General features: G+C 41.8%; 2 protein-coding genes across 6 annotated transcripts; one reads left to right on the top strand and one right to left on the bottom strand.

Moving 5' to 3' along the window:
• Positions 1-8: 8 nt before the first annotated feature.
• DBT (dihydrolipoamide branched chain transacylase E2) lies at positions 9-14,541 on the bottom strand. Of its 5 annotated transcripts, XM_030493539.2 has the most exons (12): positions 14,226-14,297; positions 10,006-10,061; positions 8,908-9,031; positions 8,670-8,745; positions 7,642-7,823; positions 7,172-7,299; positions 6,075-6,318; positions 5,147-5,313; positions 4,071-4,148; positions 2,817-3,008; positions 2,587-2,658; positions 9-1,696 (listed from the first exon to the last, which is right to left on the bottom strand). In XM_030493539.2, the coding sequence occupies exons 6-12, from the start codon at positions 7,259-7,261 to the stop codon at positions 1,529-1,531; spliced, it is 1,011 nt and encodes a 336-aa protein (XP_030349399.1). In that variant the 5' UTR covers positions 7,262-7,299; positions 7,642-7,823; positions 8,670-8,745; positions 8,908-9,031; positions 10,006-10,061; positions 14,226-14,297; the 3' UTR covers positions 9-1,528. The 5 variants fall into 5 exon arrangements, with proteins under 5 accessions (XP_030349399.1, XP_030349401.1, XP_030349398.1 ...); XM_030493537.1 differs by lacking the exon at positions 10,006-10,061 and having other exon boundaries at positions 1,047-1,696; positions 14,226-14,541; XM_030493541.1 differs by lacking the exons at positions 8,908-9,031; positions 10,006-10,061 and having other exon boundaries at positions 14,226-14,315.
• On the top strand, positions 14,394-25,483 carry RTCA (RNA 3'-terminal phosphate cyclase). Its single transcript, XM_030493545.1, has 11 exons — positions 14,394-14,774; positions 14,881-14,981; positions 16,262-16,405; positions 17,871-17,994; positions 18,505-18,563; positions 19,052-19,193; positions 20,349-20,473; positions 20,606-20,664; positions 21,287-21,381; positions 22,514-22,618; positions 24,874-25,483. Exons 1-11 carry the CDS (start codon positions 14,730-14,732, stop codon positions 24,970-24,972), a joined length of 1,098 nt encoding a protein of 365 aa, XP_030349405.1. The 5' UTR covers positions 14,394-14,729; the 3' UTR covers positions 24,973-25,483.
• The last annotated feature ends 522 nt before the right edge of the window (positions 25,484-26,005 follow it).

Here is a 26,005-nt window from a genome sequence, read left to right as displayed (position 1 = left end):
TACAAGTCTTTGCGGCTTTAATTTTTTATTAGGAATAAACAAATCTGATAAAACTTAAATATGTGATAAGCACGATATATTAGTCAAACTTCGCAAGAAATGACCTAGATATAAAAGACTTTTACACCACAATAGAAGTATAAATAGCACCTTACATGTATGCTCCCATGCTCCCTCCCCTACATTACCGGCTTTCCTCTTGCTCGGTCTCAGCACGAAGGATAGCAGAGATTCTACCTATGGTAGCTTGTGTCTTGCATCTTCACAGCTAATGCCATCGACAAATTTGGTCTACAATTTTGGAGAATGCTCCTGTAGAGGCAATTTTTGATGTATCTAAAGAAAGGAGAAAATGTCCATTTTGTGCCTCACAAATTCATTTTTAAGGCCACGCAACTGTCTTTTCTTGTGTCTGTTTGCAACTTAAGTTTCTAGAAGGAATTTATACCCAACAGTTTTCTTCATCTCTCCTCTTAAATCACCAGTGCAAACCTTGTCGTCTGTTTAGTTTACCTTAAAGCCACATGACTGTTGCCTGTTTGAAGGCACTAACTCAAACCTGTTCATCATGTGCCTCATATCAGAGTTTAAAAAGTCCTTATCTGACACAGTGATTTTTTTAATGTTAATTCTTTGTTGTATCTGATTAATCAGTCAAACTCTAATACCTGAACACCAATGCACAACGCAAGCTTTTAGAACACGTTCTGCTTCCTGTCAGGCTTTCCCAAGGACAGAAAAACAAATGAGATCCTCGGGTTTTTCTTTTCTTTCTTTCTTTTTTAACAGACAGATGCTTTCTATATGAAACAAAAATAACTGGAAGGTATTTAAGGCCTGCAGCTACTTCCAGCCTATAAAAATACAAGATATTCTAGAGAGTGTTAAGGTCCTGACAGTTATCAATAAATGTTATCAGTAAACATTTCAATAAATATGGCCTCTTAATTTGATAAAGAGTACCTGTGCAAGTAATTGCCAGGAAAAAGTGGACTAGCAAAAGACTTGAGAGGTTTATTCAGTTAACAAAAAGCTCTCTGGACATCTTACAGCAGAAGCATAAAAGGCATTTTATTTGTATATTATTTTTGCATAACTTCTTTTGGAAATCTGGATAATAATTGTTAAAATAAATGTATGTGTCCAACAAGGAAGAATTATGAGTATTTCCCTTCAAAACAGGTTAATCAGATTATAAATACTGCAGGTGTAGATCAGCGTCATTCGGTCACACCAGCCTCACAACCATATGTATTAGAAAAGGCAAAATAAAGACATTCATTCCATCACCGTAATCAGAAGTTGCACCATGATCTATTCAGTTTGAAGTCTGCTGTAGAAGAAATTACAGCACTACTAATTAAAAAAAGTAATGACTGATAGGCTGATAGCAGCTGTTGGGAACTTTTAACCACACAATATGATATACTAATGTGCGTAGCAAAGGGCATGTGCTAGCAGTGCCAGCTTTTGTCATTATTCAGTCTAACTGACAAAGTTGAAAGGCATATTCCAGCCTGGGTTTCCTTTATTTAAGGTCTAGCAGCATGGAAGCAGGGTTCTCCAAGTAAGATTTCCACAAGTTGGAAAAGCGGGCCAGCGTGGCTCCATCAATGACGCGGTGATCCGCTGACCAACTCACGTTCATTATCCGTGCTTTGAATACTTCACCTTTTCCATTAAACCGAGGAAGAACCTACAAATCAAAACCAGAAAAAGGAAATACTTGCATTAACAAAGCTGTATTTCTTTTACCATTAAGTTGTCAATCTAAATCTAAACATTTTGCTACGTTAGACAGACAGCAGTACGGCCATTGAAAAAACAAAGGCCTTCCCATTATTGCTTGTGCTGCAGATCAGGATATATTGCAAACCTACATAATAAACAATCATATCCTGTTTCCACCATCATGGAGACACTTGAAGCAGAAAAAGACCTTTCTTGACTCAAAAGTTTCTTCCTGAAGAGTTTATTACACTGTTAGTGCTCAAAGTGAAGGTTTTCTTAAACCATTCTCTAAACAAAAGGCTTGCAGGAAGAACATAGAAAAAGTAATTTTAATTTACTATCGACTTCATTTCCAGCAGTGATCTCAAATGTCTGTATTAAAGATTTAAAGCCAGAAATTCAGGAAATATGAAACACCTTTCTCCATGCAGAGTGCTGTATGAATTCAGTTATCTGGCTCATGAAACTAAACTTCATTATCAGAATACTTTTTTAGTCTCATGTTTTCTCCTTGATGACAGCAAAAATGCTATCAGCATGTTGCAAAACCTGTAAAAATCTACTTATGTTGTTTCTTACTCACTAGAAGGCTAAACATAGACGTGAGTGTAATGTAACAGGATTCTAGAAAACAAATCTGAACCTTTGGCATAAGAGCCTTCTATTTAGACATTTGATGTCTCTAAAAACATCACAGTAATCTAAAAACATCACAAAACTTTTCAGTCACAAGCCATGCAGTTTCTGTAACATAAAGAGGAAATATTTATGTAAGAAAAACAAAACAGAGACATTCTCATTACACACGACCTTAGTTAGTTAAACACTCACATCACTGAGGTAAAGTGAATATACCTGTATCTTTCCAAGTGCTCCAATAGCTACCTCAGGAGGCAGTATCACTGGTTTGGTGTAAGTGCCACCAATCTAGAAAAGCAAAAGCCAGGGATATTAATGAAACTACCTTTGTTTTAAGCAGATCGCCTCTTGCATTAATTGCCACAGGGTTTGTTCAATGCATATTAAACTTTGCTAAGGTTTTTATTTCAGCTTTCAGCCTAAGTTCCCATTTTTCCTCTACTTACTGTGCCAATGTTGGAAAGGGTGAATGTTCCTCCCGTGAGCTCAGTGGTTCCCAGCTGGCCCGCAGAGCCCAAGGACTGTAGGCGGTTTAATTCAGAAGCAATCTCAAACACGCTACAGACTTGCACATTTTTCACATTCGGGACAATTAAACCTTGCTCTGTGTCCATAGCAACTCCGATATTGTGCGAAGCCTGCAACGAGTTTCATTAAGTGGACATTAACATAAGCAGTCAACATAAAATCTATTTTCTATAAAAAAGCACTTGAATAAGTCTTCTTTATGTATCTTTTTAAGTTAGAAAGTGCTGTCTGTAGTAGGAGCTGCAACTCCTCTATACAACTTTGACTGGAGAAGGGGATGTAAAGTTTTAATTATTAGCTTTTCACATCTGCAAAGTGCAAATTTATTTTGACAAATACAAAATCCTGGAATCAATTTCAAACTGCAAATATTTGACTTTAGGATGACTACATGGGTAACAAAACATGACTAGCAGGTTTTAACCACTTCGCTAACATTAAAAGGAAACTGAGTTGCCTTTCATTTGCTATAAGGAATAGATAAGGATTCATCTGAGAGATACTGATAAACAGCACAAAAGCAGCTTGTACTGCAAGGGGCATGTACACATCACTTAAGAAAAAATTCCCTGCCCAGAAGAATCAATTCAGCACCTTGTGTGAAAATGAACTCATTTTTATCAAAGCTGAGTTTAAAATATGAGTTTAATACATAAGGGTTGAGCATTACTAAAAACAGCACTAGAATTTATATGTTCTCATTTTAAATGCTTAGCCCATCTTCGGGTGAAAAATAAGAAATCACTAGATTAATATGCATTTTTGAGGCTAGCCTAAATAACAAAGTGGCTCTCATTGAAGAAACTACTGAAATAAAATTAATAATAAATCAAATCCAATCTTAGAATCTGGACACACCAATTATTTTCTAGCACAACGCCACAGTTTTGGTGAAAAACTGGCACAGGGTGCCCAGAGAAGCTGTGGCTGCCCCATCCCTGGTAGTGTCCCTGTCTAGTGGAAGGTGTCCCTGCCCGTGGCAGGGGGTTGGAACTGCATGAGCTTTAAGGTCCCTTCAACCCAAACCAATCTGGGATTCTATGACACACAAATTATTTTCCAGCACAACACTGCAATTTTGGTTCTTGCAATGAACTTGGGCATTCTGAAAAGCCCTTGTTAGCTGTTAGTTTAGGTTTTCTGCTCACAACTTTTATCGGTAGTTTACAAACCTTATATGTGACATTTTGACAGTTTTCATCCAAAGAAGCATTAAGAATGGGATACTGCAATAACCCCAAGGAGGCTGCCTGTTAAATTGAAAAGAAAAACAAAAAAAGGTAGATTTTTGTATTTTAGAATTGGAGAGCTGCATGGAAAGGATGGAAGGGTGGGAGACAATTTAGATTAACAACAATATGGATTTCCTCAGTGCAATCAAATTTGGCTTAAACTCTTCTAAACTTGTCTGTTGGTACTCTGTCATTATTAGGATAGCAGAAGAAAAAGACAACTTACAAAACCCAAATATATATCAGACAGACATATGAAGAGTGATAATCCCTTTCCCAAGTACAATTGAAGTTGAATTTGCATTTATTTCCATTCCACAATTCAAATCAAATATTCCAAGACAAAAGTTACGAGATTCAGCAGCAACATCATTCTCAGCTCTGCACTTAGCTGACAATTATTTCAAGGAAGTAATATTAATTTCTCCTAAAGAGAGGGAGCAGAATAAATGCTTACTTAGCACTCTAATTGAAATAGCATCACCAGAAGTTTCAGACTAAGCTATGCATTCAATGCCTTCACTGATGCCAACAGTTAGAAATGGAACCATGGCAACTAAATGAGTGCAAGTATTCGGTCTTCTGAACAACAGGAGAGACATCCTGATTCACCTAAGGGATTCACTGCTGACCAAAGATATAAGAATAATAACGATATTAATGATGCGTTTCACATGAGGTTTATTTTAATTGAGCTCATAAAAAATACTGACAGCTTCCCAAATTTGTTTTGTGTAACACAACGAGTGATGCTTACCCCCATCACGAATAATGCTTTATCTGCTCTATCCCTCCCCACTAATATTTAAAAGACTTTCCATGATATTAAAATAGCCCTAACTACAATTCCAACAGTAAACTGATCAGTGGTTAAATAACCAAGACAAGTTGAGACTTTACTTGTGCCCTGTAATTATTCAGATGATAGAGAGGTGCTCCAAACTTACAACAACCATTGATCAGATTTTGACCAAATCTGCATAAGTACTCCATAAGTGCTCTGCTGCAGGTCTCACCTTTATGAAGAAAGGCATAAAGGAAAGCTTAACTCCACGAATTTGGGCTAGAGGTTTCAGCTCTTCTCGCAGCTGCACAAGCTCAGTCAAATCAATCTCATCACAGTAACCAAAGTGGGGGATCTTCAGGGCTGCGCTCATTGTCTTTACCATTGCCTTGTGAAAACCTGCAAAATATTCACTCACCTCTTAAACCAACAAAACGAGCTTCGGGCAAGTTATGGTGAAATTTCAGTTATTTGTTTCCATTAAACAAATTACACAACTTAAAAAAACTCAAACCAAACCACAACAAAGGACGGACAAGGTGAAGCTCACTTTAAGGTCAACAGTTATTCAGCCCATGCAACTCAATTTTTACAACTGCAATATTTCAGGATATACAACTGCATATCTCTCCGTTGTATGTATTTGACATCATAGTACAGTAATCTGCACTACTCGTTCCAAATAACCACTGCCTGAAAGGCAAGCAAAAACCTTTTTATTTTCCTCTTTTAATGTGATTTTTCTTATTTTATTATTTTGTTGCATGCTTCTCCAGAAGTGTGAATGCTGAAGTATGCTGAATCGTATTAAGCACTGATAAACCCTCAGTTTCACAGCACTTTGCCACTAATTGTATGATTCCTACTTCACACGTGTTTCAGAATTCTTACCTGTTTTTAGCACACATTGGAGAACCACAGATTAAAAATGAGCAAATGCAATTTTCAGCCCAATTCCATCCAACCAAAGCATGGACAATTATTTCATAAAATTATTATTTCATGCAACACCTTCGAATAGAGCATATTTTCCTATCACATACTTGCATGACAGTAACATGGAACACACTCCCATCAAAAAGAACCATCTGTACACTGAGCAACATTTACTGCTAGTCTACTGGGAGCTTGGTCTCAAGATTTCATATTTCATTATTTACCTGTTATAGGTTCAGTTTTATCTTTTCCCGAAAACACAATGGGTCTGGAAACAGGCACAGGAATTTTGTGTGCTTTGTCCTTTGGAGGAGCTGGCACAGTCTCTGATTTTGGAAAAGGTGGGATAATTTCAGCCTTTGGTGATGGAGGTAAAATAGCTCCTGTTTGTTTGGCCAAGTAATTGAGTATATCTTCTTTAAGGATTCTGTTATCTTTCCCTGTTCCAACAATTTCACTCAATTTAATCTGAAAAGTACATAACAAGCTATGACACTTTTGTTTTACAGCAATATAAAAATATATTGTGAGCTACGATAAAAATTATTTCAGTTATTGATCTAACAGAGCTACAGTTTTCTTTCCCTTTCTATGATTTATCAGGTACTCAACACTGTTCAAATCATCCAGAAGGCTCAGTAGGTGCCCACCTGCATACTTTAAGCAAGAACTATGAATACTACTTACCTTTAATTACCTCCCAGGATCAATATGAGGCCCTTAGTGACATGGTTTAGTGGTGCCCTTTGCAGTCCTGGGGTAATGGTTGGACTTGATGATCTTAAAAGGTCTTTTCCCACCTACTTGATTCTATGATTAATTTGAGGAAAGCTATTTGTCACTGAATTTTCTCTGCTTATTTATTTTTCTCCTAAAATGCACCACGAGCTTTCAAAGCCAAAGGAATATTCATAGATTCACAGCATAAAAAGAATCAGAAACACTCACCTAGTACATCCTCTGCTCTAATACAAGTCCAAAAAACAGAATAAGGTAGCTAAAGCTGAGATTCCATTTTCCCTCCTCCCTCCTCTCTTCCAGGAATCTATTCTGAGGCTTTTGATTTTTATTCTAAAAAGGTTTTCTTAATCTCCAGCCTAAAGCATCTCAGCTGCTTTTTAAGGCCAGTAATTCTTTTTCTATCTACCATAATCATCAGAAAGCACAATCCTCTTCATCTTTACAACAGGTTTTACACATTCGAAATGTATTTGGAAACAAGTAATTTCTCACTGTACTCTCCTCTAGATCCATGTTCTCCTTGTCAGTTGAACTGCTGTATAAAAGCTGGATAAAATGTAGCAGGATTCAGCAAACTTACATTGTTCTCCATGGCCAGACGGCGAACTGCAGGGGTTGCTAATGTTTTGTGACCTTTTATCTCTTGGTGAGTGTGTTCTTCATGAGACATAGGAGGTGCTTCGACAACATCTTCTGCTGGGGCAACACCTGCAAATGAAAAATTAACTTCACTACATTATAAGCATTTCCTAAATTCCAACCTCAACCATTCTGTAATTCTATGATGGATGAGGGTTTTAACATTGGGACGGGATGGGAACATAGCATGCTAAAGGCTGCTGCTTAAGCTAAATTTTCAATAGGGAGATTGTAAATCCTAATAAAATATCACAGCTTTTTCTACTTAATTTTCTTGACTTTTTAAAGGGGGGGGGGGGGCGGGAGAGAGAGATCAGTTTTAAGAGTTTCAGGAGGAAAAAGTAAACTGCCACTGATGGCTTTGTGACAACAAACACACAATATGAGAGAGAAAAGCCCAGCTTACAATACCTTTTGAAGCATCGATTTCAATGTCCACCAGTGGTTTTCCAACATAAGCAATTTCATCTAAACTGTAGTGGAGTTTTCTAATGATGCCATCATAACGACTAGTGATGGTAACGGAAGCTTTATCGCTTTGTACTTCACAGATGCTATCGAACTGAGACACGCTATCACCTTCCTTTATATACCTAAAAGAAAAGGGCTAGTAAAAAACATGTTAAGTGTAAAAATCCATGCTGTGTATTCTTCCGATCAGTTGTACATGCCCACAACTTGAAAATGCATTCCAGATAGGAAGACAGAGTCTACATAATGGGCCCATTTGCTATATACCTTTCGCCTGACTGCTGCAGAACCCTTTGTGGTGTGAAATGACATAATGATTTAGGATACCATCAGTCATGGATTTTTACTATTACTTTAGTAAAGCAGAGTTTTCTTGGCAGATTATAAGCCCTCTAAAAATAAAAATAAGCCCAGCTTAGTCTGAATCTAATGAAGTTCTTAGTTTCAAATTGCCAGGATCAGTATATTTTCACCTATTTCTACAAAAAGCAAGGCATTTCAACACTGCCTTCCTTCACTATACACTTTGATTTTGCTTAATCCATTCATCACTAGCTTTTTACAAACAATTTAATGTTCAAATCTTTTGCTAAAGTCGATAGAGAAGGGGTATAGGATAAAATGATGTGGATTCTCCAGAGTAGGCATTTGCTTCTAAACTTCAGCCTAAGTAAGTATAAGAAAAGACAGACCAACTTGCACTCTGAAAACATTCATCACTGAAGGAAAGCCTATATACAAGTGCAGTTAGGGCATCTCATTCCTTCCACCTCTTCCACTCTCAAATAAATGAGACTGTAGGTAAGCCGAATGTAAAGCTCAGTGTATACAAGGTTTAAAATGGGAAAATTAAACTTGAAAAACTTCACTAGTAATCCAGAAAACATCTTCTCAGATAAATAACTGATAATACAGCTGTTAAACCACTTGCTCATTTCTTAGTGTATTTCTATAAAAGTAGAGCTTACCATTCCTTTACAGTCACCTCCGTAATCCCTTCTCCAATGTCAGAAAGCTTAAACTGGACAATTTGGCCCCGTGAAACTTAAAATAGATGAACCAGAGATACAGCATGTTTAATATTGAATACTTCAGACAGACATTCCGAAAGCATCAAACACAGTCTACACACCAGTCATATACAAACTGCGAACGTAACACTCATCAAATAGCAAAGTAAAAGAAATGTTATGATGAAAAAATTACCAGCAGATGTTCTGAATAATCGCTGCTGATGACTAAACTTGAGGGCAGATTTGTCAAACACGCACACATATTTTGATTTTATAAAGCGAACGCTGCTGCACGATCTAACCCGCTGAATGCAAACCTGGGGGAGAAAAGTCTTCAGTGTTAATGCCATGGACTGAGGAATGTAGAGCTCATTCAATATTCCTGATGTAACAGTAGCACTAAAATAGTTTAATCCCACTTTATATAAGAGAAGTTCTTAGGGAAACACAATTACACTGAATGTACAATGACCATTACATTAGCATAAGCTTTGCTAGGTTTTAACTTCTTTCACCAACAAAACACATGGGGAAATCAAAGCCACAATAACACAACCAGTTAACAAAAATCATGCCAGGATCTTGTGAGAGATTCACACTTGCTACTGTTTCTCCAAACAATTAGTTTCATCAGGACACACACACAGAAAGCATACATAGTATCAACTACATCTGCCATTGGAAATATTCTTATCCAGAATGGATGCTGGAATGGTCCCCTAGCCTGCAGGAAAAATCAGTGGATTTTCCTTTGTCAGTTCTTATTCCAACCAAAGGTTGATCAGAAGTACTGATTGCAAAGGGAATTCCCACCAAAGGGCACAGACAGTTGCCCTTTTATTTCTGTTAATATCTCAGAGGCAATCATCTTCAAGTAAACACCATTTCACATGAACTTTAATGCCATTTTTTAAGGACGTGAGCGTGAGATGGTTTTCTCTCATGGTTACAATTGTATTTATCCAGAAATCAACTTAAAGGGTCAATAGAATTTTCGGAAAGGTTCTTCAGGCAAAACCTGATGCTTAAAGCATCACGTAATCAGTCATGATTTTGGTCAAAAGCAAAGCCAGTAGCACTTGCATTGACAGAAACAGGCATTTTATCATTCAACTCGACAGAAGTTAGTTCAGACCCTTTCTTATTTAGTAAGATTTCTTAAAGCTAATGTAATTCTGGTGTTATGTTGTCTTAGAGTGCTGTAAAATTAACAAAAATAATTTATCTGTGGATATTATCTCTAATTAATTTAGAGATATGAAAAAAAATAAATTCAGGTGCTACAATGTACCTCAAAACTGTAAAATTTAGAAATTATCTTCTGAGAGGGGCCAGAAAACAGCACACCTGCATGAGAGAGTTCATTTCAACTTAAAAAATCATTCCAGTTATTACAGAACAAATGAAACTTCGCGATTTCCCTCCCCACCCCCCAAATTGTTCAACTACTTGATTTTATATTACGCTTTAAAAAAGCAGATTATTCAGAAAGTGGAACCATTCTAAAGTGACAATGATCACATTTTCTGTATTATTTAGTCTATTTACTATCTAGTAAATAGAATAAGTTCTATTTACTTATTCTATTTACTATCACCTTTCTTTCAGGAACAAATGTTTATACAAGACAATCTACCATAAAGGACACAACAAAGTTATACTGAGTTACTTTTCAGCTGCCCGCTACTTGTATCTACTGATCTTCTGCTCTAGAATGAGTATTTTTCTCATTCCTGTAATGAGCAAACAGTAAATCCTTTTTATTAGTTCTCTGAACAATTTTCACCATTAAAAAATCAGGTAAAATGATAGTTTTAAGCTATGACAAGTCTTATTTTATGAACACATTTAAAATTCTCCTTCAGTTACAAAACTAGTATATAATGTACATCTTCACAAGCCTATTTTCTCCTATTTTTAATTCTATTTTTCTTCTCACTTCAGTCCATGGCTACTTTTTCTTTTTGTCAAACATGACCTTTTTGTCCCAGGCTTACAATAAGGCTCTTTTCTCTTTACATGACCCTACATGGAAAACATTTAATATTTACCTGCGAAGATGATCACAAGGAGCACATCAGATCTGTAAAACTATTTCTAAACGTGAAGTTTCATAATGCTTCCCATGTGTTTTTAACATTTGGTAACCAATGCAGGTAGTGAATTAGTAATATCACTGCAAAAAAAACCAGACTGGTTTTGTTACAGAAGAGTTTCAATACTGTAGGAATAATCCAAAATCACTGCATTGATTTGGTTTTCTGCACATTCTCTACTATAAGGTCGGTGTGCTAGTATGTGAAAGCAGTAATACAGCACCCAATCTCTTCACACAACAGTGTTCCTTTCTAACAAAGGGAAAATTAAAAGCTATGAAATAAAGAGGTTGTGCTTATTAATTTCAGTATTTAATCATCATAATGCTATTTTCTGTGTAATGCTGAATAAGGAAATAACAAAAGCATATAAAGGCAAAATTAGTTCTAATACCCACAGCACACACATCCACATCTCTTAATGTCTGGAAAAATATAGCAATAAAACCCCAACAAGCACATGGCAGCTATGTTTATGTCACCACTATTACACCACATGACAATTTAAAGACAATAACGCCACAGTAAATAGCACCTTTCCTATGCCAGTCTTCAACGTGTGGAGTTATTGTGGTGAAAAGAAACTGAGAGCCCACTCCAGCCTCTCACTGATATTGAGGACACATCAGCCACTGGTATCTGATTGAGTAAGGCTTGGGGTTTGAACCAAGACAACATGGGAGCTGTATGCAAACTGGAGAACTGCCTTTCCCTTGTTTGGTTCAGTTCTGGTTCTTTCCTTAAAAAGAAGCCAACTGTGCTTTTCTAAATCACCGCTGATACTAAAAATGTGTGAGCAACAGGTCGAGGGAGGGGATCCTGCCCCTCTGCTCTGCTCTCGTGAGACCCCACTTGCAGCACTGTGTGCAGTGCTGGTGTCCTCAGCATAAGAAGGACATGGAGCTGTTGGAGCAAGCCCAGAGGAGGCCACGAGGATGATCAGGGGCTGCAGCATCTCCTGTATGGAGACAGGCTGAGAACATTGGGGCTGTTCAGCCTGGAGAAGAGAAGCTGCGTGGAGACCTCAGAGCAGCTTCCAGTGTCTGAAGGGGGCTACAAGGATGCTGGAGAGGGACTCTGCATCAGGGACTGGAGTGACAGGACAAGGGGTGATGGGTTCAAACTGAACCAGGGGAAGTTCAGGTTAGATCTAAGGCAGAAGCTCTTCCCTGTGAGGGTGCTGAGGCACTGGCACAGGGTGCCCAGAGAAGCTGTGGCTGCCCCATCCCTGGCAGTGTTCAAGGCCAGGTTGGACACAGGGGCTTGGAGCAACCTGCTCTCGTGGAAGGTGTCCCTGCCTGTGGCAGGGGTTGGAACTGGAGGAGCTTTAAGGTCCCTTCCAACACAAACCATCCTGTGATTCTATGAAAATCTACTGCTGGCCTCCAAACAAAATGGGTTTTACACACCCTGTAGGCAATCAATTACCTGGTGAAGTGACACCGAATTTCAAAATCAAATTGAATAGTCTGTGCTCAAAGGCAATGACTTCACATTAAAGGATACTCCCTCTACAGAATTCCTTTGACTTGCTGTCACATTGAGTCTTTTTACTGAACACTTACTTAAATTGGATGCTTTGCATATATATTCTGTATCTCTGAGTATATAGTTCCCTGTATACTAACCCAATGTCTTGGTAGCTTGGCACCATGTCCTAATGTCCAGAGAATCATTATTTCCCTTCTACTTAACACAAAGCTCCCCAGGCTCCTTTCTTTTCTCCTTCTCAACTTACAGCCCCATGGACAACCGCCATTACTTTTTCTTTCTTCCTCTTGCTAACAAAAGTGTTCACAAAAGTACTGAGAATATTAATACAAAGCCCTTTAATGTTATAATAACGATATTATTCCTTCAATCTTGTCACTGTTTCACAGTAGATGGTCACAAAAGGATTAGTATCTAGCAAATTCAAAGTGTGCTTGCAGGAAATGCACAAAATAAATCGCCAATTCTAGAGTTCGGCATGCACATAGATAAGATGAGCATTTTCATCTTATCAGCATCTCCCTCCGGATGGTTTAGTTAGAAAGAAAACTAAAAAGATTCTGCTATTTCATTATTCTTAATTAGTAGCCTAAAACTAGCTAATTACAAAAGTATCACTGAAATAAATTCCTCAACACTATGCTCTCAAAATACAACAAGAATTATTATTAAGAGCAAAATAATAGTAGAAACTAGAACTGACCCTTAATTTTGTTCTCCCTTGGATTATTATTATTAAAAGATGCTTGTTTTCCTGACATTCCAGAAAACAGCATTTACATAATTGGAAACCAACACTCTTCACTATGGGAGCAAGATTATAATAATACAAGAAGGCAGAAGAAAGCATGAAGTAAGTCTTCATGGTGGTGTATGTGTACGAGATTGTAAGCGTCCTAAAAGGGAACTAGGTAGATTACAGGATCACAGAATCACCAGGGTTGGAAGGGACCTCTGGAGATCATCTAGTCCAACCCACTGCAAAGATTCACTTCTTGAAGTATGGTAAGGTGTCTCAGCTACTTAATTTACAAATATCAAGGCTCCTGGGATTCAGAGAAATACATTTCCCCTTATTCCATCTTCCCTACTCATATGGTTTGTACTAGGGCAGCCGAAAAAGAGTTATTGTGCCTTGAATTCCCAAAGTCCAGCCTAATGTTACAGCTTCTCTTCTCGCAATGTTTAGCCAGATGACTAACTACATGTTGTCAGGATATAATGCCCATATGAAATCGTGCAACTCTGATGGGATGATGCTGGACAAGGTGCTGGGACATTTAGTCCAGGTCATGCGTTGCCTAGAAAGACTGGACGAGATGATCCTGCAGATCCCTTCCAACCTGTTACTTTATGATTCCATGACTCTGTGTGTGTAACTACACCGCCTCTGTGCAGAGCCGGTATGCCAAGGGGCAGAGGAGAGGCGATGGCAGTGTAATGTACAGGCAATGCAATCGGATGACTAAGAAATAACAGAGGAGAAGGATGTCTGTCAGCGGCTTACTACAGGAGGCACACGATTCTTTCACAGCAAGCATGGGGCAGGGGCAGGACCCTGAGGGGGCACAGCGCGGCGGGGGAAGGTGTGCAGGGCTCCCTGGGAGCAGGGACCCTCCGGCCCCCGGGGGCTCGGCGGCAGCGCGGGGCCGGGCGCCCCGTCACCTGTGCCCCGCGGACGGGCTGCGGGCCGCACCGTCACCTGCTGCGGCGGGCAGGCGGGCGGCGGGCAGCCGGGGGAGCACCGGCCGGCAGGGCTGAGGGGAGGCGGCGAGCCCGCGAACGTGTCATGTTTGCTCCGAGGGTCCTTGCTGGCTCCCGGCGGGAAGCAAACAACAGGACTTTCGGGTTCCGCCGCCGGGGCGGCGCGTTGTGCCCCCCCCTCACGGCCACCCGGGAGCGCAGGGACCCCCACTCCCCTTACCAGGCGCCGCGCAGCTCGGCCGCTGCTCCTCACAGCGCCCAGCGCAGCCATCTTGCTCCGGCCAGCGGCAGCCCCCCCGCGCCGCACACCTCCCACCGACCGGCCAACCGGGGCCGGCCGCGGCAGCCGCAGCCAACCAGGCGGGGGGCGGCGGCGGGGCCGGAGCGCGGGGCGGGGAAAAGGCACCGCTCCCTCCGGGTCCCTGAGCCGGGACGTGGTCGCTCTTCTCACCCGCTACGCGGCTGTCCGGGCGCTGGGACCCGGCAGCTGCTCCTCACGCAGCGGAGCCGCTACTGACAGCCCACGGCGGGCGGGCGGGGCGGTGGCTCCGTTCTGCGCCTGCTCCGGGCACCGGCAGCGACACCGGCACCGGCAGCGCATCGTGGGCTCTTCCGTCGCACCGCGGGGCTGCTCCGCCGGGGGCTCGCCGTCTGCAGGACCCCGCTGGGATCCCGCCGGCGCGGCAGGGGCCTCTGCGAGAGACCGCTCCGCTCACCGCCGGCCATGGACGGGGACAGGGTGGAGGTTGACGGCGGGATCATGGAGGGGGTGAGCACCGGCGGCGGGCTGGCCTCGCCTCGCCTTACCCCACGGCGGGCAGCGGCCGGGCGGGCGCGCAGTGCCGTAGCGCCTGACGAGCCGTCTCTCCGTGCAGGGCGGGCAGATCTTGCGAGTGTCCACGGCCCTGAGCTGCCTGCTGGGCCTGCCGCTGCGGGTGCGCCGGATCCGCGCCGGGCGGAGCCAGGCCGGCCTCAGGTAACGGCCCTTCCCGCGTCCTCACGTCCGCCGCGGCCCCGGGGGAGCGGCGGTCCCGGGCGCCTGCAGCGGGGCCGCGTTGCGGCGCGTGTGAGGCCTTCCCGGGCATGGCTTTTGTCTGAAGGGCTTCCAAGAACGAACCCCGTGTGCTCCCACTGCTGTGAGAGGGGCCGGGAAACCCGCCTGTGACTCTCCCGTGGAAGGACCGAGCGCGGAGGAAGGCTCGGGAATGAATCGGGCATTCCCGGCGAGAGCATTCGGGCCCCTAGTCCGCGAGCGTCTCCAGAGTTATTTTCAATGGTGCTAAGCAGAGTGTACGGGATGAACCAGGAAATACAGCTGAGGTCATGTAATGCCTCAGCAAAACGTGGTTCACCGAGTGGATGGTGTTAAGAGCAGTTAGGTTTATTTTCCTGTTCAAGTTAGATGAAACGAATGGAAATGCAAGCACAGCAAGACAGATCCGTAGCAAAATGGTTGGCTCTGTTGTGGTTCTGGCAACAGTTACTGGCTGGGCTCCCACTCAGTATTGCCATCGTTATCCCACTGCATTTTTGTCCAAGTACTGGTGAGGCTGCACCTCGAATCCTGTGTTCAGTTCTGGGCCCCTCACTACAAGAGAGACATTGAGGTGCTGGAGCGGGGCCAGAGAAGGGCACCGAAGCTGGTGCAGGGCCTGGAGCACAAGTGTGATGAGGAACGGCTGAGGGACCTGGGGGGGTTTAGTCTGGAGAAGAGAAGGCTCAGGGGGGACCTTATCGCTCTCTGCAACTGCCTGACAGGAGGGTGGAGCCAGGAGGGGGCTGGTCTCTGCTCCCAAGGAACAAGGGATGGGACAAGAGGAAACGGCCTCAAGCTGCACCAGGGGAGGTTTAGATGAAGATTAGGAACAATTCCTTCCCCAGAGGGTGCTCAGGCATTGGAACAGGCTGCCCAGGGCAGTGCTGGAGTCACCGTCCCTGCAAGTGTTCACACACCGTGTAGCCGAGGCCTCAGTGCCATGGGTTAGTGATGGCCTTGGCGGTGCTCGGGAATGGGTGGACCTGATGATCTTAAAGGTCTTTTCCAACCCTGCTGATTCTATGATTCTAATGCTGCTCCTTTGGCTCCTGTGAACTTGGGAGAAGTACTGTAGGAACCAGATCGAATTTTGGATCCTGAAATTTGATCTGAAATTTGAACCTATAGTGTTTATTAGTTAGTGTTTAGTAGTTCTTTTAATGCCACGTGAGTACGTAGTCTTCTTGCACATATCTTTAACTTTGTATTGTCACTCCAAGGCCTCAGCATCTGTCTGGATTGGAGATCATTCGAGATCTATGTGAGGGGAAGCTGGAAGGCGGAGAAATTGGCTCAACAGAAATAACCTTCACTCCCGGGAAGATCAAAGGTGGAACCCACATCGCAGATACAAAAACAGCAGGGTATGTCTTTGTACATGGATAATGACTGAGCAGTGGCTGCTCTTAACTGCTTTTCATGAGTCTAAAATTATGGCAGAAGACATTTTGGTAACTTTAAAATGATCACAAAAGAGCAGGGAAGAAAACCCCCAACTTTAATACATGGGTAATGAGCCAAAATCTGTGCTGCCTGAGCCACATATATGTGACCAAAGAACCTTTAGTGCAGGCGCGACATGTATGAATAAAGTACATACAAGTGTAATAGCTTTAGAATTTCAATTGATATATAAGTTGAACACTTGGTTAATGTTAAGCAAAAACCAGCTGCCCATGTATTTAAAACTTTATCCATTATTTTCTCACATTAGTACATGACATATCAGGTCAAATGCATCAAAATTAGATAAGTATCTAAAATCTTTAAGATCTGAAATAATCACCATAGAATAAAGTAAATGTTGGGATTTTACTTACACATGTAATGATATGATATAGGATACTAGGGAACTGGAAACATATTCTATCCATGGTTCTTTGTGCCTGTGTTTCTCCTTTATTTCAATATTGGGCTCTTTGTTCTTGGAATCTGTTGAAAAGCAGAGTAAATGGGTTTAGCTATGGAAGGTGAACAGTTGTTTGGAAGCATAAGGCAGGTTAGGCATAAGTTAAAGTTCCCTTTAAGTAAAGAGAAATATTTTTCTGAGCTGCAATTGTATAAACCACCAAGTTGATGCCTTGTACTTAACAAGAAAGGTTTAAGTAAACAACAGCGCAGCAGAATTTGTAATTAAGCACAAGAAGAAGGAAAAAGAAACAAAGAAAAACAGTAAAGTTCATAAATGTTTGGAAGTTCCTTAAGGAAACAAAACCATGTTTCCTTCAGTTCAGTGGCGATTACTGTTTTCACAACTCAAACTGATGTTTGAAACCCCTGTGAGATAATTGTTTGGTTTTGCTGAACGAAATTGCTTTGGGAAAATTCCTTTTGGAAGCTTTTTATTATCTATGAAATGTGGAGAGATTCAATGGCAGGGGAGTCTTGTATCTAAATGCAGATTTTCTATACCCCTGGATTTTTTTGTGCAGAAGCATGACCAACTTCTAAGCAATTTTGTAGTTCTCTGAATATTTTGTTATTAAATAAGTATTACAATGTTAAAACTGCTGCCTAAGCCTTTTCTGGTTTTGCAGCCTGCTAGCTAAGCCTATTGTTTTCACAGTCCCATCACTAAGAGAGCTCCATGACTTTTCTTTCAGACAGGAATATTAAAGACACGATTATTGTGAAACAAAACCCTTCATGTTTAGGCTTGCTAATGACAGGAGGTTTTAAGTTGGTATTTTTTGAGATTAGTAAGCTTATAGATAATGTTGAAATCAAATATTTACGTAAAGGCTCTGGAAAATCCTTTGCTTTTGATATGCTGTGGAATTCTGTGGATCATGACTGCACAACATTTAACTGTCCTGTGATTGTTTTTAGGAGTGTGTGTCTCCTGATGCAGGTAGCAATGCCCTGTGTGCTGTTTGCTGCTTCTCCATCAGAACTTCATTTAAAAGGTGGGACTAATGCTGAGATGGCTCCTCAGATAGACTACACAGTCATGGTAGGGAAAAGTTTCTTTGGCTTGGTGCATCTTTCATGCATAATATGAAATGTAACTGCTGTATTTCTGTTCCTCTTACTGCAAGTTTATTTGTAACTGTGGAATTCGTCATGGGAATGTAACAGTATTAGTGTACTTATGTAGAGGGCAACCAGTGTTTCACGGGATTCCCTAGTGTTTGCTTTTAACTAGTCTGTTTGGTTTTAATTACTAAAGAAAACCTCATTTAAAATACATTCTTTATTCTAGAAGTGCAGTGAATTGTTAAGAACTTCTCTTCCTCTTTCCATAAGAAAATACTTTTGCACAAGGTGTCATTCGGAGTGAAGTATGAAGAATGTCAAATTAGCTGCATGGATGAGACTGGCTCTCTTTATTTTTATAATGTAACTGAAATCTTTGTGTTAATTTTTTCTTCTTTTTTTTTTTTTGGAAGACTGCGTAAAATAGTGGGGAATTATAAATGCAAAATAGATTCACTTTGTGGTTTTATATCTGCTTGGTTTTCAGGTTTTCAAGCCAATAGTTGAAAAGTTCAATTTCACATTTAATTGCGACATAAAGAAGAGGTGAGTTGTGGAGACGTGTAGCAGTGGCAGGCCTTGCTGAACCAGTGTGTGAGCACAGAGGCACACACACGAGGTGCCCTCGGTCAAGCTGAGGAATGATTTTATAATATATAACTAATCTGCATCAGCTGCCCCGGGTGCACTGTCACCATGTGATGAATGTGTCTTTTTCTCATCGCTGAGACTTCAGCTGCTGGGTACTGTTTCCTGTGGGCTGCCCCTGAGGCATGTGCATGCTGAACAGGCAGTACTCTACTGATCTTTTCCTGAGGTGCCAATTATGTTGGCATCAGGTAGTTAAGATGTGTGTTATGAGGTAATACTGTCAGAGAATGTAATTTTATTATACAGATTTCTAAGGCACATCATGTAAATTCAACAGAGAACATAAAAATGTATGATGAAATACATGAAGAGCCTTCTGTCTTTTTTCTTGGTTGCCTTGTGATCTTTGCATTTAATTATATCTGATGACTCTTTCTAAACAGGGGCTACTATCCTCAGGGAGGAGGTGAAGTTGTAATCCAGATATCACCAGTCAAAGAGTTGAGCCCAATAAACTTAACAGAACGTGGCACAGTGACAAAGATATACGGAAGAGCATTTGTTGCTGGAGCACTGCCTATAAAAGTAAGTGCTCAGAATAGCTCTGATAGTATCTAACTTCATATATATCTATATAAAATAGCATGCAATCTACTTAGCATACCTCTACTCTTCCTGTATTCTGCAGTCTTTCACGTACAGACTAAAAGTAGCCTTATTAAATGGTTTCAATTATTCTGACATTTCTGAAATGCATGTCTTGCTTAGCAATATGGTATCAGCTACAACAGGAAATGAGGATGGTATCCTTGATCTTTCTTGTGACTGTTCAAAAGTCTTTAGCATATATTGACAGGTATCTCATATCTCATTTACATGTCATTAATATTTAGGTGGATTATTTTAAATCTGAAATCGTGGCCCTTGTTCAGAGATTTATGGGATTTACGGTGCAATGTAATAGGCAGAGATCAGACTGCATGAAATTTTTCAACCATTGCTAAGGGTATTAGAGAGAACAAGTCAAAGGTAGGTTTAGCCAAAGATAAAATAGATGGAAATTTGCTCCTTTTTACCCCCTTCTTTCTATTATTCCTGTCCTGTCTCTGTTCACAGAGAATGAGTGGTAGGATCTCCTTAAGGCTCCTCACACACAGCCTAGCAATTAGTAGGGGAAGGAAGAGGAGAAACTGAGTTACTTTTTGAACAGCTGCGGGCTGCTGGTTTTGGTCTTAAAATCTCCAAACCTATGAATATTGGCTATGATAGAGTCACAAGTATGGGATAAGCCCCCACCTGCCTGTGATTTAAAACTATTATTTCATATCTGATATTTTATAGAGTATATCCTGTACATAATGTTGTGGGGTGGGTTTCTTCATTTGTTTGTTTGGGGTTTTTTTACAGTCGATAAGTCTTGGGATAATCAAGACTAAATTCAAATCTTTCCCCCTGTGAATGGAGAAAAGATGAATTTCTGGTGATACTGAAGCTTCTACATACGTCACTATAATTGTATTTTTTTTGGCATTTAATGTTACCTTAATTTTGAGGGAAAATTCTCAGAACAGATGATGTTCAGTGCTTGCTTGTAGGGGTTTATAACAGTCCTTTGTTTTTCTTGTTAATAAAGTAGCCCCTTCTTTCAGTGGTTCACTGCAATAATTCACTGTAATGTAACTGAAAGAAAAAGCATTACTATAGTTGTGTAATTTAATGAATGTTTTTACCTCTCGTTAGCTGGCAAAAGACATGGCAGCAGCAGCAGTGAGATGCATCAGAAAAGAAATCAGAGATCTTTACATTAACATTCAGCCTGTTCGAGAACCTGATGATCAAGCCTTTGGGACTGGAAGTGGAATCATGTAAGATGAGCCCAAACTTGCTATTGATACATGTAATCTTGCTGGTTGATCAGCTAGGTTGTGATTACATAGCTGATAAGGTGTAATGCAAGTGATTTTGTTCTTAATATTGATTCTGAGGTTTCTGTTTAGTGTTGTTGCAGAGACTTCAACGGGTTGTTTGTTAGCTGGGTCATCACTTGGCAAGAGAGGTAAGAATTCCATGAGGTATACCTCTTTGGGATTTAACTTCATGTACTGTTAATAAATAGGAATCTCAAGTATAATCTGTTCAACAAGCTGATGCTTTGGGTGTTGCATTTTTAAATGGGTGTTGTTTAGTAATAAAGGACACTGGAAATGAGTGGATTTTAAGCATTTCTAGTAAATAGAATCTTACACTTTCTACTAAGCTGCTTCTGCGCAGTAACAAAAGAACAGAATTATTCAACTTACCTGTTATCAGAATGGATTGTTAAGGATCACTGAGTTGAAAATGCTTCTGGACTTTAAAAACATACAGTCTTTGTGATTTAACTGTGAAGTTTTTGTCCAACAGCAAATCTAGATGTGTATCTAGATTAAAAGGAACAGAGTGATTTTGCTTTTAAGTGGTTTGAATAAAATGTTTCTCCTAACCATACACTGCTTAGGAAATATGAATTATATGTCATCTTCAGATGGGAGGGGTTTTTTAAGCAGATATTTGAGGCAAAAGCATAGAAATAAGGTTTAAAAAGTTGATAAATTCTTGCTTTTTTCTTCCTTCTGTATTTTTAAAATGTTAAATAATGATTGGCAGCATCCTAATCTTCTGGATTTGCCTGTTGTTAGGAAAGAATTCTGACAAGGTTGGCATTGAAGCAGCCGAGATGCTGCTTAGGAATCTTAAACATGGTGGAACTGTGGATGATTCTCTGCAAGACCAAGTAAGGCTCCTGTGTGTGTTTGCTTGAAGTTGAAGTAGCAAGAACATGTCTGTATTACTTGTAAGGAATATAAATCTGAACAGAGAAAGAATGAGATGTGGATTTCAAAGTTAGACTCTTATCTCCACAGCTAAGCAAGGCTTTACATCATTATTTGATAATTAGAAGTTTTAGGAGGTTTGCAGGTGTGGTCACAACATTGCTGGGATTAGCAAATAACATAGAGTTCTTAGGAACCACAGATGCTCCTGGCTTTGCACCAACACCCTTGAATTTTCCTTTCCTGTAACTCTTACTAGGTATGGAAGAAAGAGGCAGGAATTTGCTTCTATTTGGCATTCCATGTAGGGGAGTAAAAATAGCTCCTGGTTACATATGAAGAATGATACTAAGTGCAGCTATTAGAGAACAGAACATCTAGGAGGTGCTCCTGTTTGTCTTGCTCACCTAACTTCATTTGGGGAATTAAGACCCTGCACTTTCCTATTTTCAACAGCACAGCCTGAGGAGAATCTTGGGCTGCTCGAGGTGGGATGACATTACCTCTTAGCTGTAAACACCTGGCTGCACGTTACTATTGTGTAGCATAGTACAAAGCATTTAGGTCTTGGGCCCATCCTACTTTTCCCAAAGTGTGCACAGTACAATTGGTAGAAACATGCCACAGCTAAAATCAGTATGTACGGGAGCTGCTCAGTGTTCTATCATGCTCTTCAGAGTACTTGTCATGGTGCTGTTTGTAAATCGAGTATTTTTTAAATAGCTGTCTGGTGAGTATGTGATCAGAAAGTGTTAGAATTAAAAAGCCTTTTCCTGAGTTTTTCCCTCCACGAAGGTAAGCTCCAATCTGGGGTCTGGGTGCGGGAGGGTAGGGGAGAGCAAAGCTGAATGTAGCAATGGAGTTCAATGGCAAACTCCACTGTGGAAAAGAAGCAGGCCTTCTGTAATAAGCATTACAGTTACTACTTCCGAGCTGCTTGCACCTTAAATCACTCTTAACAATCAGCATCATGAGCTTCTCTGAAACTTGGCAGACCACACTTTTACACCTACAGACTTTTCCTTTTTTTTAAATCAGTAAGTTCCTACGATCTGAAGAGTTACTTAATAATTACCTTTCCCTCCCTTTCAGCTGATCATTTTTATGGCGCTAGCAAACGGGGTGTCCAGAGTGAAAAGCGGACCAATTACACTTCATACGCAGACGGCTATACACTTTGCAGAGCAGCTGACAAAGGTGAGTCCAAGAGCTAAGGAAGTTTTACCCATCGGGTGTCATCAAGTAACAAGGCAATGCGGTTTAGCAGGTATTGTGAGCTGAACTTGATTACAGAATCATAGAATCAATGGTTTGGGCTGGAAAGGACCTTAAGATCAACCAGTTCCAACCCCCTGCCACGGGCGGGGACACCTTCCACTAGAGCAGGTTGCTCCAAGCCCCTGTGTCCAACCTGGCCTTGAACACTGCCAGGGATGGGGCAGCCACAGCTTCTCCGGGCACCCTGTGCCAGCGCCTCAGCACCCTCACAGGGAAGAGCTTCTGCCTTAGATCTAACCTGAACTTCCCCTGGTTCAGTTTGAACCCATCACCCCTTGTCCTATCGCTCCAGTCCCTGATGCAGAGTCCCTCTCCAGCATCCTTGTAGCCCCCTTCAGACACTGGAAGCTGCTCTGAGGTCTCCAGCAGCTTCTCTTCTCCAGGCTGAACAGCCCCAATGTTCTCAGCCTGTCTTCATACAGGAGGTGCTCCAGCCCCTGATCATCCTCGTGGCCTCCTCTGGACTTGCTCCAACAGCTCCATGTCCTTCTGATGTTGAGGACACCAGCACTGCACACAGTGCTGCAAGTGGGGTCTCACGAGAGCAGAGCAGAGGGGCAGGATCCCCTCCCTCGACCTGCTGCTCACACTCCTGTTGATGCAGCCCAGCACACGGGGGGTTTCTGGGCTCAAGCACACACTGAAGCGGCTCATGTTCAGTTTCTCATCGACCAACACCCCCAACTCCTTCTCAGGCTGCTCTGAATCACTTCTCTGCCCAACCTGTAGCTGTGCCTGGGATTGCCCCGACCCAGGGGCAGGACCTTGCACTTGGCTTGGTTGAACTTCATGAGGTTGGCATCGGCCACTTCTTCAGCGTGTCCAGGTCCCTCTGGATCCCATCCTTTCCCTCCAGCGTGTGGACTGCACCACACATCTCAGTGCCATCACAAACTCGCTGAGGGCGCCTCAATCCCACTGTCCATGTTGCCAACAAAGATGTTGAACAAGATTGGTCTCTTCTCCAAATCCAGGGTAGCCAGGTCTCCCATTTCCCTCTGGAGAGGGCCCACATTATCCCTAGTCTGTCTTTTGTTGGCGATATACCTATAGAAGCCCCTCCTGTTATCTCTGACATCCCTGGCCAGGCTCAGTTCTATCTTCCTGACCAGATCCCTATCTTCCCAGACAATATCTCTGTATTCCTCCCAGGCCACCTGTCCTCTCTTCCACCTCTTGTAAGCTTCTTTTTTGCTTCTGAGTTTGGTCAGCAGTTCCTTATCCATCCATTGAGGCCTCCTGGCCTTCCTGCCCCATTTCCTTCTTGTCAGGATGCAATGTTCCTGAGCTTGGAGCAGGTGATCCTTGAATATCAACCAGCAGCCTTGGGCCCCCCTGCCCTCTACGACTATATCCCATGGAACCTTACTAAGCAAGTTCCTGAAGAGGCCAAAGTCTGCTTTCTTGAAGTCCAGGGCAGTGAGCTTGCTGCACACTCTTCTCACTGTCCTGAGGATCTCAAACTCAACCATCTCATGATCACTAGAGCCAAGGCTGCCCTGGAGCATCACATTTCCAACCAGTCCCTCCCTGTTGGTCAGCACGAGGTCAAGCATGGCACCTCTCCTTGTCGGCTCCTCTATGACTTTCAGGAGGAAGTTGTTTTCCATACAACCGAGGAACCTCCTGGATTGCTTGTGCCGGGCCGTACCGTCCCTCCAACAGATATCGGGGTCGTTGAAGTCCCCCATGAGGACAAGGGCCTGCGAGCGCAAGGCTGCTCCCATCTGTGTGTACCTGATCTGGTAGCCTGTAGCAGACCCCTACAGTGACATCGCCTGCTGCTGCCCTCCCTTTAATCCTGACCCACAAGCTCTCGACTGGTCTGTCATCCTTCCCTAGGCAGAATTCCATACACTCCAGCTGCTCATTGACACAACAGGCTATGCCTTCCCCGCCCCCTCCATCCTGGAGGACAAGGGTGATGATAGAATAATTCCTACAATGTTTATATGGGGGGTTACCTGTAGAAAATGAATCTACTTTGGAGTTAAATGCCTTTAGCATGGTTAGATAACTTTCACTACCTTTACTGAAGCGGTTTTTAATGAGATCAGTCAAAGCTGTAATAGACATAAACACGTGGCAATACATTTATTTGGCGTCAGATACTGAATATTTAATCTTATGTCTGTTATAACTTCATTAGTGATATATTTCTAATCCTTTTATAGGCCAAATTTACTGTGACAAAATCAGAAGAGGACGATCCCAGTAAAGATACCTACATCATTGAGTGCCAAGGAATGGGAATGATAAACCCAAACTTATAGGGATTAAAAATAATACTATAAAAACAGGCAGCAAGCTGACAACAGCCAAACTCAACATACCTCAGCGATTGCACTACATGGCAATGGATGTATAGGTGCCTGTGAACAGGAGGAGCCTTCTGTCACACCTGAGCGATGTAACCTCAAGGCTGATGTGGAGCTTTTCCTTGGAGTGCTGAGAAACGGGTGTGAAAAATGGAAACTTGACTTTTTTTTTTCTCCTCTATTAGTAGCAGCACGATGAGGACAGCACCGACAATACATTATGTGTATGTGAGAGCTTCAGGTAGATCTTGGAGAATGCAGATTCACCCAAAGAAAATAACTATATATGAGTTTTGAAGAAATACTGATACATTCTTTCCCCTTAAAAAAACTAAGTTTTTCCTTTGGGAACCTTTCTGTTAGGAGGTTCATGGAATGAAGTGCACCATCAGATCCGTATCGCTGTTCTTCCTTAACCATTTTGCTTACATTGTGTGTGAGGAAATAATAAAGCAGTAGCACCGCATGAAAGCCTCGTGTTTGTATTTGCTGCTGTCTCAGCAGGATGTGTTACTGGGAGATGGCTACAGAGTCACTTTTCAGAAGCTTAATTTCTCTCCCTGCAGAAAGAACATGCATAATAGAAGATGCATTAAATAATCTTCTAAATTTTCCCTTTTCATCTGTTTTAGAAAGCTTTCTCAGACAAGCTAAACCCATGCACCCCGTTACATCCCAAATACACAATAGTAACTTTATCTGGCTGGATTTTCTCTCTGCAGGTGTCCTTGTCAGTGTCCTAACTGGGTCTGTGTTTTCACCAAGCTGTTCTTGTTTGTTCTTTTTAAGGAGAGTACTTAATTCCAGCTGAGATTAGGGAGCTGTTGAACACACATGTACATGTATGTACACTGAGCACTGCAGATACACACAGGTGTGTTTAGGCATGTAAAATCCAGTTGTGTTATCCCCCATCTGTAGATTAAGTAAGGAAGACCTGGGGCGAATCTGGCCTTGATTGTGGTGCAAACCCTTTGGTTTGTTTTGT

This window comes from Strigops habroptila, chromosome 8 (assembly GCF_004027225.2).
Source record: "Strigops habroptila isolate Jane chromosome 8, bStrHab1.2.pri, whole genome shotgun sequence".
Classification (NCBI taxonomy): Eukaryota; Metazoa; Chordata; class Aves; order Psittaciformes; family Psittacidae; genus Strigops; species Strigops habroptila.
The sequence above is the reverse complement of the archived record's forward strand: the minus strand, read 5'-3'. Positions and strand labels throughout refer to the sequence as shown.

Excerpts from the sequence above, each read along its gene's own strand:
- DBT (XM_030493537.1), bottom strand. The coding sequence starts at position 14,276 with ATGGCTGCGCTGGGCGCTGTGAGGAGCAGCGGCCGAGCTGCGCGGCGC. Across the intron at positions 6,319-7,171 it reads GTCTGGCCATGGAGAACAAT|ATTAAATTGAGTGAAATTGT; the intron begins GTAAGTTTGCTG and ends TGTACTTTTCAG. Across the intron at positions 3,009-4,070 it reads GTCAAAATGTCACATATAAG|GCTTCGCACAATATCGGAGT; the intron begins GTTTGTAAACTA and ends AACTCGTTGCAG.
- RTCA (XM_030493545.1), top strand. The coding sequence starts at position 14,730 with ATGGACGGGGACAGGGTGGAGGTTGACGGCGGGATCATGGAGGGG. Across the intron at positions 18,564-19,051 it reads AATTGCGACATAAAGAAGAG|GGGCTACTATCCTCAGGGAG; the intron begins GTGAGTTGTGGA and ends CTTTCTAAACAG. Across the intron at positions 20,474-20,605 it reads GGGACTGGAAGTGGAATCAT|TGTTGTTGCAGAGACTTCAA; the intron begins GTAAGATGAGCC and ends GTTTCTGTTTAG.